Source organism: Octopus bimaculoides, chromosome 15 (assembly GCF_046866305.1).
Source record: "Octopus bimaculoides isolate indiv1 chromosome 15, ASM4686630v1, whole genome shotgun sequence".
Lineage (NCBI taxonomy): Eukaryota > Metazoa > Mollusca > Cephalopoda > Octopoda > Octopodidae > Octopus > Octopus bimaculoides.
The window spans coordinates 51,082,241-51,105,291 of NC_142942.1; the positions used below are offsets into that span (position 1 = coordinate 51,082,241).

The 23,051-nt window shown below is 35.9% G+C and overlaps 1 protein-coding gene across 3 annotated transcripts in view; it reads right to left on the minus strand.

Moving 5' to 3' along the window:
* Positions 1–23,051, minus strand: part of LOC106870810 (uncharacterized) — a 138,094-nt gene that overhangs the window by 62,868 nt on the left and 52,175 nt on the right. The window contains exons 1-2 of one of the 3 annotated variants that reach the window (XM_052973324.2): positions 18,143–18,291; positions 5,812–5,844 (exon numbers count right to left, since the gene is read on the minus strand). The exons of 1 other annotated variant lie outside the window; for it this stretch is intronic. In XM_052973324.2, coding sequence (XP_052829284.1) covers positions 5,812–5,844; positions 18,143–18,217 — 108 coding nt within the window. In that variant the 5' untranslated portion in view covers positions 18,218–18,291. Of the gene's footprint in view, positions 1–5,811; positions 5,845–18,142; positions 18,292–23,051 lie in introns of those variants that run through there. One more of the 3 variants, XM_014917024.3, reaches the window with a different exon arrangement.

The following is a 23,051-nucleotide window of genomic DNA, read 5'->3' on the forward strand; positions in this document are numbered from 1 at the left end:
ATATATATATATATGTATGTATATGTATATATATATATATATATATATATATATATATATATATATATATATATATATATATATATACACACACACACACACACACATTTGTACACAAAATGTATGGAAGATCATCGTATACATACATACATATATATATGTATGTATGTATTTATGTATATGATGGGCTTCCACACATTTTGTCTACAAATTCAATCACAAGGTGAGGTGGGGTTATACTAGAAGTCGAAAACACTTGCACAAGGTGCTATGCAGTGGGACTGAACCCAAAACCACGCGACTGCAAAAGGAGCTTCTTAGCTACACAGCCATATCTGCTCCAATTTCCATTTTCTTATTTCATTCCCTCATTACCAGAAGTTGTAGAAATGTGTTGGAGCTTATCCCAGTGTTTTTATCATATCAACTGTCTGAAAGTCAATTCTTTTTCTTGACAGGATGTCATCGTCAGCCTATCATAGCCCCGATTTTGAAATTAACACAATAAACTTATGAAATATATCTTTTACCAGTCATACAATCTGATACCCACAATAGTGACCTTTACCTTCCTTGTGGTACCAACTTGCAGTATTTATATCTCATAGATACAGCACAGAAATGGTAACGGTATCAAAATTCTAAAGATCCTCTGAATAATAAGGCCACTACTCCAATGGCAACATCAGCCGTAATTTTTATGCCCCCCCCCCCACCAACACACACACACACACACACAGAAAAGGATTAAAAAAACATACTGACTTCCTAGAAAAAGTCTCATCAACACACTATAACCTCTGACCCATAGACTTGCTGTCTCCTCTGTCTCTTTGTTCTACGAAAATAGCCTCTGAACTAGCAGCACACTACTGCCATCTAGTCCCAACCTTACACACTTGTCTTTTCTAACTCTTGTTACCCATACAGAAATGTCTCCATAAGTGTTCTTGCTTTTTTTTTTCGCACGATGACGATGATGGTGATGCTGGTGGTGGTGGTAGTGTTGGTGGTGATGATGATGATTAAAAGACAATACAGATGAAGTAGATATCAACACGACACCAATTTACTATTTGTTGTGGTTTAACCCCTGGCCAGCCCTGATCATACACATCTGTTATCAAAGACAATGACCATCCAGTCCTCTTTTCTGCTGAGGAATAGTGAGTGTACAATGGGTTACATCATGCAATGTGACTCTCCACAATAAAGTTGGGAGGATGTGTGGATCGAGAAAGATTTAATTGCTGTTTTAGTAAGTGAACCTATCCCCTCCACATGCTTCCTTATCGATTCATCAAAATAACATGGTTGATTGTTCAAGGTAAGAGAACCATCTTTCCTTACATTCTAGTTCTAAAGATAAGATTTTAGATTCTTCAAGTATTTTTTAATGAATATTGACTGTGTATTCCATGTGTTTGTGTTCCTTCCTTATTTTGAGACTAAATCAAGTTTTTACCGAAATAAGCTGATATGTATTTCAAGTAATTTTCATTAGCACCCCAGGTAAAATGCTTAGAAGCATTTTGACTGTCTTAACATTCTGAGTTCAAATTCTGCGAAGGTTTACTCTATCTTTTATCCTTTCAGGATTGATAAAATAAGAGCCAGTTAAACACTGGGGGGTTGATGTAATCAACTTATCCCCTCCCCTGAAACTGCTGGCCTTGTGCAAAAATTTGAAATCAGTTTTCAAGTAATCAAGAATTGGAATGTTGTAATAAAATAATATTCTCATTGTTAAGCTGGTGGTTTTAAGTTAGTATTTGGAAGCATAACAAAAGATTCTAACATAAAATAATGGTGGAAGGGTTTTCTGTTAAATTCAAATACAAGCATTTAAAAAATACTCATATTTAAATTTCATGCAGGTTGGTATCAAAGGGCTAAAACATAAAGAAAGAAAGGAAAAAAAAATCCAAGCAACTAATTTTTCAAGGAATTTTTAGCATGATCAAAGATGGCATCAGAGGAATTTGCAATCCTCAAGCAATATTCTTTCATAAAAGCTATTTGTTTTAAAATGTATTTAATATCATGCATCAAGCCCACATATGTTGAAGTATGTAATGGCATATCTTGTATTTAGTGCTGCATGTAGAAAACTGCTGCTGTAATTTGCCAACCATGCAATGCCAACTGAATAGTTTAGTTTAATGTGACAGAGATAAAATAATCTATAAGAAATAAGGTTCAACTTGATCTGCTTAATATCCTAAAAGCCCAGCTAGGATAATCCCAGATATCAAAAGAAAAGAAATTGAAAGGAAGCAGCAGATTAGCTTAATACCGCCACCACCAATACCACTACTGTCCCCCCCCCTGCCCCACATCTCCATGCCAACCTCTGCCACTACCACCATCACTAACCCCCACCCCCATCAAAAGCAAAAGCTAAAAAAAGCAGTGATTAATCATTATGAATTTCCCATAGCTAAGCCTCAAAGCTAGTTCACTGTGACTGAAAAAAAAAAAAAAAAAAAATGCAAAAGCTTAAATGCTGTGGTGCTAGAATCATAACCTACAACTTGTGAATTCAAATGCTACTGACTGTAAAACTATTATCTCTTTGAGCAACCATAGTTTCACTGGTAATATTGTCATATTTGCACCACTGAACTGCCAAATTGGTACCCTGTAACCTCCACAATAGACTGGTGATGGTGATGGTGGTGGTTTTAAAAATGAGAAATATTGTCATATTTGCACCACTGAACTGCCAAATTGGTACCCTGTAACCTCCACAATAGACTGGTGATGGTGATGGTGGTGGTTTTAAAAATGAGAAATATTGTCATATTTGCACCACTGAACTGCCAAATTGGTACCCTGTAACCTCCACAATAGACTGGTGATGGTGACGGTGGTGGTTTCAAAAATGAGAAATTATCGATAAAGCAAAGACAAACGAATACATCCACACTCTTTCCAGATTCACATTGGCACAGGTGTGGCAAGTGATTAGAAGTTTGCTTGCCAGCCACGTGGCTCGGGTTCAGTCTATTCTGCTTCCAATAAAACCTCTATATCCAACTCCTACAGGAACATTTCAGACTTAAAAAAGCATGGTTTCTCAGTTTAAACTTTTTAGCATTTTAACCAGCCACATCCAGTTCAAATATTTTCTTTATTTTATGCTCAAACCAGCCAGAACTGGATTTTCACACCTACCCTACTATATCATTCTAAAAATAAACAATCACATCACCAAAATCATGAAGCTACAAGATAATGCATGGTTAAATTAAAACAATGTGAATGAATAATAATTATTGCATTTGAGAGAAAATCATGAATGTTAAAGAGTTAAAAAGAGCAATGAGATTCTCAGAGCAGATTGGTTACAGCAGTATAGTAGCTGACTAATAATATAGAAGCTCCTTCTTTAGCTAAAGAAGGACTGATAATATTTTGAGCCTAAATAAACACAAATCACAAACAGGAGAGTCTAGTCATTCAGCTGTCAAAATATTTCCTGTAATTTATATGGAAACATCCGAACTTTCAGAAACTCTACTACCATGTTGAAACAGATGGATATAAAGTTGTGATAAAATGTAAGTGGAAGCATGGGTGAATGGTAAGAAGTTTGCTTCCCAACTGCATGGCTTCAGGGTCAGTCCTATTGCATGATATCTTGGGCGAGTGGCTTCTACTACAACCCCAGGTTGACCAAAGCCTTGTGAGTGGATTTGGCAGACAGAAACTGAAATAAAACTGTGTGCTTGTGTGTGTGTGTGTGTGTGTATGTGTGTGTTTTTGTCCCCACCACTTCTTGACAACCAGAGTTGATTTGTTTATGCCCCTATAGCTTAGAAGTTTAGCAAAAGAGACCAATAGAATAAGTACCAGACACTAAAAAGCTAGTACCAGGGTCAATTCAATTGAAATCCTTCAAGGTGGTGTCCCAGCATGGCCACAGTCCAATGACTGAAGCAAGTTAAGGATAAAGATATCTCACACATGTACACTTATGTGAGTGAGCATAGTGTGTATGTGAGCATTTCCTTGCCTGAAGGCCTATAATGCTGTACAACGTATGAAGGACAGGTGGTTTATATGGTTATATTATTATTGTACTCTTGACCATCTTATTAAAGAATTCAAACCTGGCATAACCATAGTATACAAACATACAACATCTCTCTGATAGACAGCCTCACTGGTATTTTATACAGGAATACTAAGCATCTTACAGTAAAAATAAACATAGATGGTTGAATTACATAAAACAGAGCAATGCCTGTCTTCAACAAATGAAATTTACAAAACAACATAAAAGCATTTTATGAAACAGATACAACAACAAAAAAAAGACTTTATATAGTCTCAATGTAACAACATAATACAACAAAGAATAAACAACATCGTACAACAAAGACAAAACAACATTATACAACAAAGACCTAAACACCGTGTCTATCTATTGCAAGATCTTTGTAATAGAATGCTAAAAGAAACTTATGAATGTTTCAGAAGAAAAGCCCTCATTACAAGAATTTTCTTTAAAAAAAAATTGACAAATCTTTAATTCAGATATTTACAAATTCAAAAATCTAACTCTTAAAACATTCACATGAATGAAAAAAATAAGGGTAATCCTTATAGCATACACTGTATGAGTTAACACCTTTTATTAACACTCCACATGATGCCACTCTCAGCTCTATGAGAGATAAAAAAAGGACCCTTCTGCTTAAAAGTATTTATGTCAAAATAAGAAAAAATTTTCCACTCTCAGCTCCAAACAGTTGCTGATATTCTGCAAGGTCTTCTAAGTGAGGCCTACAGTGGTGAACTGCACCCACATCAGGGTCTGTGCTGCTGCTATGGATGCAGACATCCAGAAGGGCCACTTGTCAGATTGGCATTCAGTCACAAATACACTCTAGCTTCTAGCTCAATGGTTCTCAACTAGGGTCCATATGACTCTTGCGGAGTCCCTTAAGATTTTGCAGTTAAAATTTACCTGCAATAAGATGGTTATACTTCTAAAATGCACCAAACATTTTAACAATCTTTTTTTATACAATTCATAATAATATTTAATTATAAAAATATATTAGGGATATTTTAAACACTGAATGGTTATGAGGATCTACCAGAGTAGAACAGGAATCAAATGGGTCCATAGGTAAAAATAAAAATGGTTGAGAACCATTGCTCTAGCTCATAGATGTGTTGTTTGCTTCACTCTATCTTTTCTGCTATTGCTTCAGTTCCTTGAATTTGGCTGGTTCCATATTTCCTTCAGTCAGCTACTTCTGACCTGCCTGTCTCCCCACTTTTGTTGTATCCAACCCATCCCTAAGTCCTGCACTAAACACTACACCCAGTCATTCCTCCTGCTATCTTCCTCTTGCTCTGGTCTTTCCTACAGCTGTTGACCTGCAAGTATTTAAATGGAATATTAGCAGCATCAAGCTTTCCATTCTTGGAGGACCTAGACAGGGGCCACCACCCATTTCTCCAGATTCAGTTATTAAAAATAAACCCCCAGTTCTGTAATGAAAATCTAAGATATTTCACTAAATTTCCCCAAATTCTTTATTATTTTCAAAATTAACTGTATCTCTAATTTCATTAGAGATACAGTAACAAAAGGTTCTTGTCTGGTTTGCCAGCTTCAATGTGGAGCCCTATTCAACCAAGACAGATTTAGACAAATAACCTACAAAAATATAATAATTAATAAGATAGAGCTCTTGGTGTTTACACCACACAGTGGTGGATTACACAACATGATAGCTTAAAAAGACACATAATTATTTCTGTAGAATTAAAAAAAACAAACAAGAAACTAACTTGTAAAATTCCACTTTCGTCTTCTTGTGTTGTCTGGAAAAGAATGTTACCGATACAGTTTAGTAAGGACATTGTTCAGTTATTTTACAGTTATGTAAGGGCATTAGTATTTACATGGTTCAATTAGTATAGAGTTAAATAAGGATGCTATGCAAGTTAAACAAAGACATGCAATTGTTAAAAAGTGAAATATAGACATCATCCAACTATTATATACTTACATAAAGACATTGTGTAAATGTTATACAGCAAAATATAGAAATTATCCAATCACTAAATAATTAAAGGTATTGCCCAATCATTATACAGTTAAATAAAGACATAATCCAATCACTATACAGTTAAATAATGACATTAACCAATCACTATAGAGTAAAATAAAGACATTGTCCAATTGCAATGCAGTTAAATAAAGGCAGAATCCAATCACTATAAAGTTAAATGAAGACATACCAGTGAAACAAAGATACTACCCAATCATTATACAGTTAAATAAAGGCTCTGTCCAATTGAGAAAAGAAGCGATATTGCTAGAAACATATCAGATATCAGTTGGGTATATATTTGTTCTTGAAACAGTAATAAACTGAAGGCTCAAGTAAAAGTTGATGTCCTACAAAATCCATTGATTTCTTTTATAAAGACATGTTATGAGACTTCACCAGAGATCAGTAGATATCAACTGAAACTATGTGACATTTGTATTGTTTTCAAAGACACCGAAACTGTGTGGCATTCATACTGTTTTCAAAAGCATTAGCCACAGACTATAATTATTATTTGTACCATTGTATTGCAAAGTACTAGGTCACTGGATTTACTCCAGCTATAGTCTAAGCAATGAAGTCTTAATTTGCTTTAAACCATCTAATCTTTTAGATTACATGCCCAGGCTGTTATATTGCATCCCTGTATAATACAAACTGCATATTAGGGTTTGTAGTATGGTTCTGACAAAGGCAGGGGCATGGCTTTGTAGATGGGTGCAGGCATGGCTGTGTGGCACCATAGGCAAGTGTCCTCTACTGAAGGCCCTGACTGACCAAAACCTTTGAGAGTGGATTTTGGTAGATGGAAACTGAAAGAAGCTTGTTGTATATGTACATGTGTATGTGTGTGCACGTGCATGTCTTTGTGTCTGTCTTTATCCATCACCACCACCTGACAACCGCGTTGGTGTGTTTACAACCAGGCAACTTAGCAATTCAGTAAAATGAGACCGACAGAATAAGCATCAAGCTTAAAAATAAAAAGTAATGGGGTCAATTCATTCAACTAAAAATTCTTCAAGGCAGTGCCACAGCATGGCCACAGCTTAATGACTGAAACAAGTAAAAGATAAAAGATAACATGATTAAATCTGTGCAGTGCAACTAGTCGTTTCATTAACACTGTTGCTCAAAGGTTTGCTTCATCAGAGCTGATATTTGTTAGACACTGGTGCAGGTTATTAGTTTCAGAAAAAAAAAACATGATGAGATAAAATAATTCCATCGAGTGCAGACATGGCTGAATGACTAAGAAGCTTACTTCTCGACTATGTGGTTCAATCCTACCGTGTGGCACTTTGGGCAAGTATCTTCCACTAAAGCCCTTGGCCAATCAAAGCCATGTGAGTAGATTTGGTAAACAGAAGCTGAAAGAAGCTCTGTGTGTGTGTGTGTGTGTGTGTGTGTGTGTGTGTGTGTGTGTGTGTGTGTGCGTGTGTGTGTGTGTGTGTGCATATATATACCCTTTTATTTGTTTCACTCATTTGACTGCGGCCATGCTGGAGCACCGCCTTTAGTCGAAGAAATCAACCCCAGGACTTATTCTTTGTAAGCCTAGTACTTATTCTATCAGGCTCTTTTGCTGAATCGCTAAGTTATGGGGGCATAAACACACCAACATCGGTTGTCAAGTGATGATAGAGGGACAAGAAAGAGAGAGAGAGAGAGAGAGAGAGAGAGAGAGAGAAAGAGAGATTATGGGCATCATTGCCATACAATTCAAGCCTAAACCTATACTAGAAACAATTAATGAAAATAATAGTATTTCTTTTGACTCTTTACATTCCAAGTTCAAAACCCACCATAGTCAATGTTGCCCGTCATTCCTTCAGGGTCAATAAAATAAAGCACCAGTAACGAACTGGGTTGATTATAGTCAATTACTCCGCTTACCAAAATTTCAGGCCTTGTGCCACTGTCAGAAACAACAACAACAACAACGAAAGAGCAATATCTGCAATATACCACAAATATAAGACTTCTACAGCATAATACAACGCTTTTATGACATTTAAGTCAAGACTTGTTTTATTGAAAATGTCACTGTTCAGAGATGGGGTCCCCACTACTTTCTAAATGCCAGTCTAAACCTGTTTTCTAATCTCTCAGATGGCAATTTACTATACAACAAAACTCATCACTCTTAATTTCCTTCCATACTTTAAAGATACTCCCACTACCACTAAAATATACCTCCCACTTGAATCTGTATGCGGTCACTTGAACTGCTAGAAATAGCAGTAAAATCTCTTTCAAATCATATTATGCTGCCTTAAAAAAAAAAAAGGACATGAAGGATCAAGTGGTCCTGAGATCTCTGCAGACATGGAAACAGTAGGAAGGTCATGATTGGAATGCATTTCATTACCAGTTTGGTTCATGAAGGTTGACCAGGTGCTAAACAAAGGAACCTATTTTCTAATTGTTTCAAATTCAACACCATACTCTTCCTTCCTCAGTTATCCTGATTCCTCATACTAGCAGTTTGGAAACACAGTGGAGAGTTCATCTTAGTTGCAATGTAGACCCCCAAACAAATCAATTCAATGGGGCCCTTACCAGTATATCATTGGTTACGATGATGAAGGTTCCAGTTGATTTAATCAATGGAACAGCCTGCTCATTAAATTAATGTGAAAGTGGCTGAGCACTCCACAGACACGTGTACCCTTAATGTAGCTCTCAGAGAGATTTGGCATGACACAGAATGTGACAAGGCTGGCCCCTTTTGAATTACAGGTACAATTCATTTTTACCTGCTGAGTGGACTGCAGTAACATGAAATAAAGTGTCTTGCTCAAGGACACAACACATCACCTTATGATCATGAGCTGAATATTCTAACCAGTGAGCCATGTGTCTTCACTCATTAGGCTCTATAGTAATTATCCATTGGCAGTAAACCACAGTATACCTAATTCAGAACTGGGTCTCTAGATCTATGAGATCCCTGGCAAGTGCCTAGTATGCCCATGTCTTAAGGCAGCACTATCTGTGGACAGTGGCACCTTCTTCTGTGACTAACAAATAAAATATTAAAAACGTTTTTTAGGAATCAAAATTTTTAGAAACTTGGCAAAATACTAATTATATCCACTGTTTTTGTTCTGTAAATATTGGAATTTGTTGAACCATTTAAAGTGTGTTAACGTTGAAGTACTGGGTTAAAAAAAGATATTTTTAAAATAAAAGCAAACATCTAGATTTACTTAAAGGTCAACATTAAACATGTTTGTCCATTGGAATAATAATATGACAATCATTTCAAAGCCCACTGAAGTGACTGTGGCAGTATATATATATATATATATATATATATATATATATATATATATATATATATACATATGTATGTATGTATGTATGTATGTATACACACACACATATTAAAACAAAATAAAAAGGAAGAAAAAGAATGCAAAAAAATATTTGTTCCAACAACTTGCAAATGTCTGGATTTGAAAAACTGGAAAAGGAAAAAAAAAATCTATAAAACTGAATGTGAAATACTTAAAAATAAACAAGTATAAAAGTGGAAAGAACTTTTCTCAATGTTGACCAGCCTATGTGTAAAGTTGGGAAAATGAGGATAATTTTCAGCAAAAAAACTTTAGTAGGTAGGTTAACATGGTATCAAAGAAAATAATTTGTTAGACCATTAGCCTCTATTATTACCTCCGCCTTAGCGAAGGCAGAGGTATTGTTTCCAGTCACATTTGTTTGTTTGTTTATTTGTCTGTGGATGAGATATCTCTGGATGGATTCGGATGAAACTTTCAGGGATGTTTGGGCTCATGACTGGCACAAACTGATTCGATTTTGGGAGTGATCCGATACCGGACAAGGATTCTGGATTATTTGTGATATTTACTCTACATGATTACGATCTTTCGTTAACTTTCAAGTCTTTCTCAATTATCTCCCTTTAGGCTGTAGCTATTTTCAATGGTGAATTTGTTAACCTTGGCTTGTATTAGATAAGGATAAACTATTTATTACTGTTACTAAATTTTCGACAGCCACCTTCACATTCCATGATTACCATTGGGATCAAACAGGTACCAGACAAGGATTCTGGATTATTTCTCCGTTTTTTTTTTTTATTTAATTTTTGAGAGTGGTTGGGTTCACTGTTTTTTACTATTCTCATTTGTGAGAGCAGTCGAGTTTATTTCAGATATTCCTATTTTAAAAATCATTTCTAGTTAATCGTTTAGAGGACATTGGTGTTGCCTTAGTGGAGGTTTGTGCTCTCTGAGTGCCCATTTTTATAATATGTTTATTTACATCCATTTCATGTTTCAATTAGTATGATCCTTGATTGAAACCAGCAACATTTACCTTCAAATATTTCATCCTAAATTAAACTAAATCACATTGTTATCTACTAGATCACTGGTGCATTAGACATTTGATATACTAAAGTGTAATAATGTTTCTGAGATATTTTTTCTTTGTATTTGCTTTATGGCTTAGTGAAGCACTTCTCAAACATTTTGAAGTACCACCCTTTTTCTTTTAACTCACATGTTTTTAACATTTCTTGTTCAGATGATTCAATGTGCCCTGCTTTCCAAATTTTAATGTCTATAGATATAATATCAGGCCAGAGTAATTTAGTACCAGGCATTAGTTTGGCATGTGCAACTATTTATCAGAGCACCATCCTACTTACTATAAATGAACACTATAAGCATAGGTTGTGTGTATTCAGTTTTGCTTGTTTGACTATTCATATTACAAAATCTATCATTATTGTTGATGTTGATGTTGAGGTGTCAAGCTGGCAGAATCATTAGCACACAAGACAAAATGCTTAGTGGCATTTCTTTTAGCTTTACGTTCTGAGTTCAAGCTCCTTCAAAGTCAACTTTGCCTTTTATCTTTTCAGGGTCAATAAAATAAGTACCAGTCAAGCACTTGGGCTGATGTAATCAACTAGCCCTCTCCCCCAAAATTTCAGGCCTTGTGCCGCCATAGTAGAAAGGATTGTTGATATCGTTACTATTATTATTATTATTGTCATTCTTGTTATGATTGAAATTAACAAGCAATTTATCCATATTACATTTAATATTTCTTTTTAAATAAGAACCAAAGACTAAACAACAGCACATATGCCTCTATTACTCTTCTCACCATTCCCTTTGATACCAGCTTGTATATAAAATTTTCCAACGTCTCCCTATGGCAAGGGGCAGCACTATCCATTTTGAGAAGCACTGATTTAATCAAAGGAGAGCAAGCAGCATCCTTAACCCATTTTTGTCAAGACCTTCACGATCAGAGGGGAAAAGACCTTCACCAAATGCTAGTAAGAGAAAGAGGCACTTTTAAGGGTATTCCAAAGGCCAGGTGATGAGGCTAAAGCAGGTGACAGATTGTTGTCGAAATTAAATAACTTGTTGATGGCCACAACCCAATGTTTTAGCAATCAGAGGTGATGGCTAAGGAACCAGGATTTTGAAATAGATGGATCAAAACTCTGAAAGAAAAGAGAGATTTGTCTGAGTGAGAAATGTGAAGATTGTGCAAACAGATATTTTGTCTGATGTTTGGTTGAGTGGGGGGGGGGGGGGTTTTGGGGGGGGGGGTTGTCTAATAGATTTTGAATTAACAATACATATGGTGTGAAGAATTTCAAGATCCCCCACCTCACCCCAGCAGTGAACTCTCTTCTGTATTGGTTTCAGTCATTTCCCATTTTTGGTTATGAAGTTCTCAATGTAAAAAAGTAAGAACTCAGTGCCATAGAAATTTATTCGGAATGTTTGGATTTTCTGAGCAATGAAAAATAATAGTTTATATATATATATATATATATATATATATATATATATATATATATATATATATATATATATATATAATTGAACACTCCAGTTACTCAGAGAACAACAACACTAGCCGGAAATTGGTCTTGTTCAGTTTGTAGGAATGGAGCCAGTAAAAATTCAATAATGTTTAAGCTGTGCAATTGCCAAGAACCTGAGATGCAGTGGTGCTTATGGTCAACTGGTAAAAAGATATCCACATTTTTAATACTCTCACTAATATGCACTTGAAATTGCAAATAATTATTCCACTGCAGAAAGGAATATAGACCATGGAGCTAAATCAACTTAGAACAAGGAATATGCACTGTGTTGATTATAAGAATTGAACCAAGTATATGCAGTGTTGGCTCTGTGCCATGTTTAGGTTCTTTAGTGCAGGACTGATTGAAATTATTCAACAACTTCAAGACGAGAAAATCTCATATAGGTTGGTGGACAGTGGGGTGGGAAATGACTGGGGTACTGGAATTTGGGGATGTAGAAAGAAGACTTAATGAACCCTACTAATGGTAAAAGAAAAGAGACTGTGAGAAAAATAATTCGTGGATATGATATAATATATGAGAATGTAATAGGGAGCAGGATGTGTAGGGTGTTTGAGCATCAGGAATGTGGACATGCAGGTTATTGGTTCATCCCAGATCATCCCTAAACAAACAGCCTCATGATCAAAATGTTCCAGATCTGACCATTCTATCCACTTCCCAATGTATTGCATCCTTCCTTTATATATATATATATATGGCGCAGGAGTAGCTGTGTGGTAAGTAGCTTGCTTACCAACCACATGGTTCTGGGTTCATTCCCACTGAGTGGCACCTTGGGCAAGTGTCTTCTACTATAGTCTCGGGCCGACCAAAGCCTTGTAGGTGGATTTGGTAGATGAAAAACTGAAAGAAGCCCGTCGTATATATGTATATATATGTGTGTGTATACGTTTGTGTGTCTGTGCTTGTCCCCCCAACATCGCTTGACAACTGATACTGGTGTGTTTACGTCCTCGTAACTTAGCTGTTCGGCAAAAGAGACCAATAGAATAAGTACTAGGCTTTCAAAGAATAAGTCCTGGGGTTGATTTGCTCGACTAAAGACGGTGCTCCAGCATGGCCACAGTCAAATGAGTGAAACAAGTAAAAGAGTAAAGAGTATATATATATATATATATACGAGTGAAGAATGAATATATAGTGCATGTTTTTATTTGGCAAAAAAAATTACCTTCTTGAAATACAGCAATACATATATATATGCACATATGCAAGTGTTTGTGTGTGTGTTTGTGTGTGTACAGACACCATGCTCAAAAAAAGGAGGAACTTAGAAAACAAACACTGTAATTTGACTAGGAGTGCAATGACTCGAAATAAAAGGGAGAAATGATATAAGTCTGAGAACACTTTAGTTGTTAGAACAAACAACCTGTCTAGTGGTACTTGTGACATGATAAAGTGCACTCTGTCCAAATGGTTGGTAACAGCAAGTGCACCTAAACTATGCCACAAATACATGACGCAAATAACAAATACAGGCAGTTTTCTATGTTTGTGTATGAGATGTTGAAACATTTTCAGAAGTAGAGAGGCACTGTTTTGGAAAGGGATGTAAAGTGATAGTGATGATGATGATATATGAGAAGTAACAATGAAAAGAGTGTGTCATATGGTAAACTCATCCAAGTTGTACGAACATGGGTTAGACGGCTTTTATGATGATATATATATATATTTAGCAGAAGCAACAGGGTGACTCTTGATCCTCAAGTCACTCTATTGCTTCTGCTAAATATCAATTATATATATATGACGTAAGCAGTGATACATTTGTACATTACTAAAAGCTTCACATTGATCTAGGGTATGTGTATGATCATTTAGATATACTTTGCAAATAGAGATATAACTCTAAACCACTGGTAAAACTATTGTTTATTGGCTGTTAGCAAGGTTCATTTTCATTAGTCAAGATAATTTGGGTAGCTCAGGTTTATACAGAGGCAATGTTATGCAATATGATTGCCACACCATGGGGACAGATTTAAAGAAGTGATTGATAGAGTATATTCAAGGAATTTGTCTTAGATACACTTATTAACATCCCAACATGAGCCAACTTTCTAGATATATTAGATCTTAAGACAGGTACCCATTAGCCCTATTGGAAAGCAAAGCATCTGCAAATATCCCAATCACCCACCTTACCAACTATAATTAGAAACTTGGTAGCCAATATGAGTGAGGAAGAGTCTCTCATCTTACTCTCAGGCAGAAATTTTCACTGAGCTTTACCATTTTACAAGGTGCTAGACAGAAATCAGCTCTGAGAAGCCAGTTTACATGTAAACAACCACACATACACACATCAGAAGAGAGTTAGGAAGAGAAAAGTAATCTTATTTAAATCCCCACACTCTGTAACCAAGATATCTCCACAACATAGCCAAGAATTTCATTTTATGGTGCACCACAAATCCATAAGCTTTTTAATGCACACAATGTTAAAATTAGTTATTCTTGCCGAGATAACATCACTCCACCCCCATGCACAATCAGAATCACACATACATGCATTCCCCCACCCCAAAAAATATTTTGCAGTTGTCAAGACCTATTTGACAACTTAGTGAACCTTGCCTTCCCAAAGGTGTATCAGATATCAACTACACAGTAGAATGTTAAAATCAACATTTGTATATCATTAGTTTAGGAGCAGGAGAGACTCCACTTCTCTATCTATATTTACGAAAAAACTCAAGGTCCAAGGTCTTGATTTCTCTATTATAATTTGGAATATTGTTGATAGAGCTACTCCATATTCTAATCAATTACATTAACAGTAGACTCTGCTTATCTGAAAAGTCCTTGATATCTCTTAATGAAAAGTCCAAGGTGTTGGTTCCTGTGTCAAGTGATACAAATTGAGAAAATTAGTAACTGTAAATCACACCAGTGAATAACCTCTATTGAACAGAGACTTTGATGGAACTTTTCTCTTATGTCTTAGCAGTTTAATTTAGAGCTTGCAATAATTTCAGTTGTGTGACTCACTAAGACCAATAACAACTGATTTGACCAATCATCGTCAAGAATCAGCTGGCTTTACTAGAGACTATGCTTACATAAATTCACAAGATATCTGAATGGTCACTCTCATATTTTAATTTTGTGTTTCACATATAATGTACAAGTCAATCTAACTATTTATTCCACACATACACAGAGTTGCAGACATAGCAGTGTGGTTAACGAGTTTGCTTCACAACAGCATGGTTCTGGGTTCAATTCAACTGAGTAGTACCATAATCAAGTATCTTCTATTGTGTCGTATCTTTATATGCCACATAATGTAGTGGATCAGCAAACAAATTAACTAACAGGCTGTAAAGTAGTTGGCATTAGGAAGGGTATCCAGCTGTAGAAACCAAGCCAAAGCTGACACTGAAGTTTGATGCAACCCTGCTGGGTCCTGTAAACGGTCCAACCCATGCCAGCATGGAAAACAGATATTAAATGATGATGATGAGGACTTCGTGTATTAAAAGGGATTTTTAACCTAATCTTTAAATGATATTATCTATAGCTTTATCTGCTTTGAGATTCATTTTCTCAAATACGAAAAATTATGATAAACACAAGTTTATATAATTTGTTCCTACATATGTTTCACCATTGTGGTTGTTTGAAACACTGCATTAGATGTTCCATGTGTAATTGGATGCTTAACGAGAACAGACTATCAAGGAACACTTTGTTCATTATGTTACAGAGAACTAATTAGTTTCCTGATTAGTTCTTTGTCTTTTGCCCAGTTCAGTCATTCGACCGTGTCCATGCTGGAGTAACACCTTGAAAGATTTTAGTCAAACGAATCAAACCGAAAAATTTATTTTGAGTCTGGTACTTATTCTGTCAGTCACTTTTACTGAACCACTAAGTTATGGGAAGGAAAAACACCAGCATAAGTTGTCAAGCATAGGGAGGGGAGCACAGATGATACACATACACATACATACACACATAGTGGGCTTCTTTCAGTTTTTGTCTGAAAATTCACTCACAAGGCTTTGGTTGGCCTGTGTTTATAGTAGAAGACCAAAGGTGCCATGCAGAGGAACTGAACCTGGAATCATGTGGCTCAGAAACAAACTTTTTACCACACAGCTATGCCTGTGCTTATTCTCTGTAACATCTATTATAATAATACTCTTGCGCTTTTCTCCGTCACAACATATGAATGAGAAAGGAAGGGGTGATAGACGAATAAGGAAGGGGTGAAAAAAGAATCAAACAGCATTTCAACTCTAAGTGAGTATGCGTGTGTATGTAAAAGGGAGGTATGTGAATGTTTGTGTGTGTGTGTGTGCAATGGAAGTGGACACATACACAAACATAGACTTCTTTCAGTTTCTGTCTACCGAATCCAGTAACAAGGCTATGGTCGGCCTGAGGCTATAGTAGGATACACTTGCTCTAGGTGCCATGCAGTGGGACTGAACTCAGAACCATGTGGTTGGGAAGTAAATTTCCTACACACACACACACACACACATATATTGACAAGCTTCTTTCAGTTTCCATCTACCTAATTCACTCACAAGGCTGTGGTTGACCGAAGGCTACAGAAGAACACACACGCCTAAAGTTCCATGCAGTGGGACTGAACCCAGAACCATATAGATAAGAGGCACAAGCTAGAAGCTACGCCTGCTCTTACACACACACACACACACACACACACACACACACGTATAGCATGATGATGATGATGATGGTATCTTCAATACATGCAGTCACACATACACCAAAAACAAAAAACAAAAAAAAAACAGAAAAAAACGGAAAGGAAAAAAGAATACAAGGTCAAAAATATTTAAGAATAGATCCACAGGCAGTAACAAGTGGTGAAAAGAAATTCAGTAAATTCTAGCAGGAATCAAACTAGACATCTCTTGGTTGACAGCCAAATATGATTGGTGTGTTTGTAGGTTATACACACACACACAAACACACACACACATACACATATATATATATTCTGTGTGTGCCATAAATATCGCCATCCGTTAGAGAAAAAAATTTGTAGTTTGGAATCAGTAGTTCTTTGACTGCTATTTCTAAATTTTCAGTATGTTGGAGAAGCAACTCATGCTAATCCCTGTATATTTATGATTATAAATGGTTTTACCGATAAAGGTTTTTTTCATACTGAACTACTTGGCAAAATTGTTAATTATTAATTTTATTATTAATTGACGATTCCCTGCCCTATATCTGCATATATATATATATATATATATATATATATATATATATATATACGTATGTTTGTATGTACATGATGGGTGTGCATGCTGTGTGTGTGTCCTACATGGTTCACCGATAAGAATAACATTTTTGTGTAAATAAGGTGAAGTTGTGTGGGTGTCGAGGAGGTGCATGTCCGTACACATACACAACACATTCAAACTTGTTATTTTGTAAGCACTGTGCAAATATGCAGATGAGCATATCTGGTGTATATTGAAAGAAAACGATAGAGAACCATTAATACACACACTAATATATATATATATATATATATATGAGCGTCATACTAATACATCCTTTTATTGTTTACACCACCTGTCCTCGTCTGTTGTTGTTTTTTCGTACATTCTCCCATATATATATATATATATATATATATATATATATATAGGGAGAGAGAGATAGATGGATAGAACGAGAACCGTATACCTCGTATACTTTGACGGGCGCATGAAGCGTGTATTTGTGTGTCGGTGGGGGAGGGATCAAAATTCTGTTCTTGGAGGCTAACAAAGGGGTTATTTACTTGTGTCATCACGAAGTTTCCAAGTTGTTTATGTTTGTAGGAAATTCCTGTCTCGATATGTAAGATGGGAGAAGGAATAGCTCCAGAGAACGTATATATGTACGTGTGTGTGTGTGTGTGTGTGTGTGTGTGTGCACTCTCTCTCGCGCGCGCGTGAGAAAGTGTCTGTAAATTCACAAGTAACTAGCATATACGCATAAACAAACCAGCTATTCTATCTATAATAGCAATGACAACATGTAGTAATAATTTAGGTTAAACTTGAAGGAATCGGACGGGTGGCGGAGCTAGGAAAGAACGTTCTGGGATAACAAATCTAAAAAAAAATAAATAATAAATAAAAAAATAGAACAAATTAAAACAAACAGATAAACAAAACAAAAATACATCTCCTACCCATTTCCAGTCAGTTTCCTGGAAAGCTTTGTCTTTCGATGAAGTGTAAAACCATCCAAAGAGTTTTTTCCTCATCGCTATTTTTGTTTTATTATTATTATTATTATTATTATTATTATTATTATTATTATTATTATTATATTTGGGTTAGACTGGTCAAATACAAACAGTCTGCTTATTTCGTAAATAAATAACCTAAAACTAAGCAGCTAGCAATGCATGCGGACGAAACAGCCAGACTGACAGCTAGAATTAGTCTACTTGAACTACTATCCTACATCACATTTTTATATAGATACTACTATTACTATTACTACTACTACTACTACTACTACTACTGCTACTACTATAGCTAATACCCTCGAGAACAACAACAATGCTTGTTATTATCATCACAATCGTCATCAGCAGCGGCAACAACACTACCACTAGCACCACCTAGCAACAAAGCAGATAGGAAGCTGAAATATCATATGAGAAGTATAGGAAGGAAAGATGCTGAGAGAGAGAGAGAGAGAGAGAGAGAGAGAGAGAGAGAGAGAGAGAGAGAGAGAGAGAGAGAGAGATGGAAGGAGGGATAGAGGATAAATGTATCTCTCTCCCTCCCCCCACCACCACCTCACTCATACCACCCACTCTTACCAAAAACCATCGTCTAAGGAAGAATGAATCAATAGCTGATACCACTAAAAGATATACAAAAGCTAACATAAGCAGCTGGTCAAACTTCAAATGTCCATAGAATTAAAGAGAAGCATACATAATACAGACATATATCACCTCCCGGCACACATCCGCATACATACATACATACACACACACACACACATGCATACATACGTACATAATACATACATACATATATATATATATATATACAAATATATGTATGTATATATATATATACATACATATATATATACATACATATATATGTGTATATATATATATATATATATATATATATACATATATATATACATACATATATATGTATATATATATATACATACATATATATAAACATACATACATATATATAAACATACATACATATATATAAACATACATACCTATATATAAACATACATACCTATATATATACACACATACATATATATATACACATACATATATATATACATACATATACATACATATAATATACATACATATACATACATATAATATACATACATATACATACATATAATATACATACATATATATATATACATATATATATATATATATATACATATATATATACATATATATACATATACATATACATATATATACATATACATTATATATATATACATATATACACACACATACATAAACAAACACACACACACACATACATATACATAAACAGACACACACGTATGTACACACACGCATTTATATACCCATGCACATATGTACATATATATATACATACAAAGATGAAGAAAATTGTATAAACGATCTGGGCTACTCCAAGAGTATTAACATGTGGGAAGAGGTGGAGGGGGGGTTACAAAACAGACTCTTGGAATGTTTAGTCCATTTTCGTAGAGACAGATTAAAATGAGGGTGAGGAGGAGGAGGGGTAGGGAGTAGAAAAATTGAGAGTTGGAAAGAGAAAGAGTGAGTTTGAGTAAAAACAAAAATAAACCAAAGACTTTGGTATAATACTAATGTATTTGTAAGGATTAAGACAAGACATTCGGAGCCTTAATCTTTATCCCATAGCTGTTATTGAAGAACTGGGTTAAATAGGGTCAGTGACTGCAAGGGATTGATCTTTCAACAAAAGTATATATGAAGGTTGAAGGAGAGATATAGGTTTGTTCTACTCACACATTATTATTTTTTCCCCCCACCACATATTTTGATATTGAAATTAACTTTTAACCCTTTCAAGTTTTAAAACTCACATTCATTCTCTTCCTGCCTTCCATACATTTCCATCCCGCCTTTGATCTTTGCCAGAGTCACCCTTTCGGCTTGGAAATTTTCAGGTTTCAAATATTACATTTGTATTTCATTTTATAATTACTTCCATTTTGTCAGGTAGAAATCTTCCTTTAAAATATCAAGTTAAGAGTCTAATTGGAGCTTTGAGAAAGTGGCTTTGGTTTACAGACAGAAAGTGAACAGGCAGAAAGTTGATACTGTTGTAATCAGTGCAAATACTTGTTTCAGCCCAAACTGAACACACCTATGAGTAAAATTATTCCAGCCCTGACCATACTGTCTTTTTTCAGATATTGTGTATCTAGGATTACATCAGCCAAAGTATTATGTGATAAATGAGAATGTTGATTTTGTTAGGTCTGCATGTGTGTGTGTGTATTAGTGTATTATATATATGTGTGTATGGTATATTGGCTATCCAGTATATGCCTCTGTTTTTAAGACAGTGAGGTAAAGACTGAGGGAGATTTAGTTGCTATCTCTTGCTGGTTGACCAACTACAAACATACACACAGGCTCCTTTCATGCATCAAAGAAGATGTATGTTGTCAAGCAGAGCAGATGATTTTTGATAACTACAATTAATGCTTAGTTGAAGAAATATTATCAATGTGACATTTCAATGAATAGTGTTTAAAAGAGTCGAGGAGAGGACAAGGAAAAGGAAAAACATTAAAAACGAAAAACTGAGTTATGAAGATGATAATTGTAGTAATGGCATAATTTGAATGCCAACAACAACTTGTGTCCATGTTGACCAATATCTAGAACACAACAAGGTCCAGCCTGTGTTGTGGTGAGCTGGCTTGTGTACTTCAATAACCCTGAGAGCTATACAAGGAAGGAGGAAGGGAGCAAGCTCCTGGGTGGGCCTCCCATGCTGGACAGGCCAAAGGATAGAGGTCAGCCTAATATGGACCTCTTATTTCCAGTAGTAAAAATAGGTTTGCGTAAGGCCAACAACCCTACCTAGAGAAAGGCTAATTTACAAAAGTATCACTGGTACCACATAAAAAGCACCCAGTACACTATGCAAAGTGGTTGGCATTGGGAAGGGCATCCAGCTGTAGAAACCAAACCAAAACAAAACTATGGAATCTGGTGCAGCTCCCGTCAAACTGCCCAGCCCAGACACATGATGATGATGTTGACAATCCATAACCAACAGGACCTGGGAGTGGAAGGCCTTCCCTCAGGAAAACATCAAAATTGGATCATCTGCTAAAAAAGTCCCCAAAACTTCTTTCTGAAAGGAAGAAGTAAATTCCATCAACAGGTCTGTCACCAACATCATTAACTACTTAAATTATATACCACCTCTCTCATGCTAGCAGTGTAGTCCACACACAGAATTACTCATTTTAGTAACAATAGCAGCTAAATGACACTCAAATCACACCCTACAATTTTGAGGACACAGTGGATTAAGAAGTCTTAGATATGTCTGATTGGAAAGTGGAATGGACATAGCTGGAATGGTTTTTATCTAAAGTCTGTTTGATTAGTATAAATTAGGGACGAAAACAGCATTTCTCCCCACCCCCTTCTCTCTCTGCAATAGGCTTAACAGATTAAATAGTTTTGTTTACAACTTAGAAATTTCCTGTAGGTTTTTAATCCACCTCATAAACAAACTGTCCCTTGTTCAGATTTAGTTGTTTACCTCAGATAAGAGTTTCTAAAAATCTTATTCCAAAAGTCAACAACATTAATATTACATGTGTGAGTGTTGTTTCATGTGTGTGTGTGAAAGTGGGAGAGAGATGGGGTGAAGACAGATGCAGGGAAATTGTGAAAGATAGAGAAGTGGTATGTGTTCCCAGAGTGCCACAGTAAGTCAACTGTCCCTACTTGAGCCCTCTTTTGCTATATTAAAAAAAAGGAGAATTCTCAGCAAGATATCATCAACCTGAAGTGCCAGTCTGAAGATGTTTACCACTAAATCCACTTCTCAAACATGATGGGGCTACTCCAAAACCAGTTCTTTTCTTTTAATTCAATAAAATATACTTCCAGACATGCCTTCTTTTTCCTCAACTACAACAAATACACTATTATTTGACAGTAACTTCAGGGAGCCTCTATGTGGTCGAATGGCCTACTAGAAATAGCAGTTAAACCTCCCTCAAAACACACCCTACTGACTTAAAAAGGAGAACACAATGGATAATGTAGTCATAGAAACATTGTCTGCAAATTGAAAAAAAACCCAAAAAAAACATGGAATTTGTCATGGCATGAATACGTTTGATCATGATTCAGCTTAATCAAGACTGACCAGTGGTTATGAAAAACAAAGCTCCTTATTTAGAGAAAGACGACAGATAGAATAATGGATTAGGAGTTAGGGATTGGCGTACTGCACTTGATAGTTCATTACTGTTGGAAATGCTGAGTCACTGAAGAATGAGGTTCTGGATTTGCATGTGATGATGAAGCACGATCTTCGAATGTCGGGCCTCACAGAGGCAATGACAAGTGACCGAGACCTTTGGAGATATGCTGTGCTTGAGAAGACCCAGCAAGCCAAGTGAGACCATAACCGTGGCCTAAGCCAGTGCAGCATAACTGGCCCAGTCAAGAGTACTCTTCGATCATTGGGCAATAAACTGTACTTGCAAAGACCTGTTGAGTCAAGTGAAGTCATTGTCGTGGCTAATGCCAGTACTGCCTGACTGGCATGTAAAAAGCACCATTCAAGTGTGGTCGATGCCAGTGCCGCCTGACTGGCTCCTGTGCTGGTGGCATGTAAAAAGCAACCATCAAGTATTGTCATTGCTAGTGCTGCCTGACTGGCTACCATGCTGGTGGCACGTAAAAAGTACCATTCAAGTACCATTAGTAAGTGCCAGTTGAACATGGGGGTCGATGTAATTGACTTACCCCACCCTTGAAATTGCTGGCCTTATGCTAAAATTATTATTATTATTATTTTGGTTTGGGG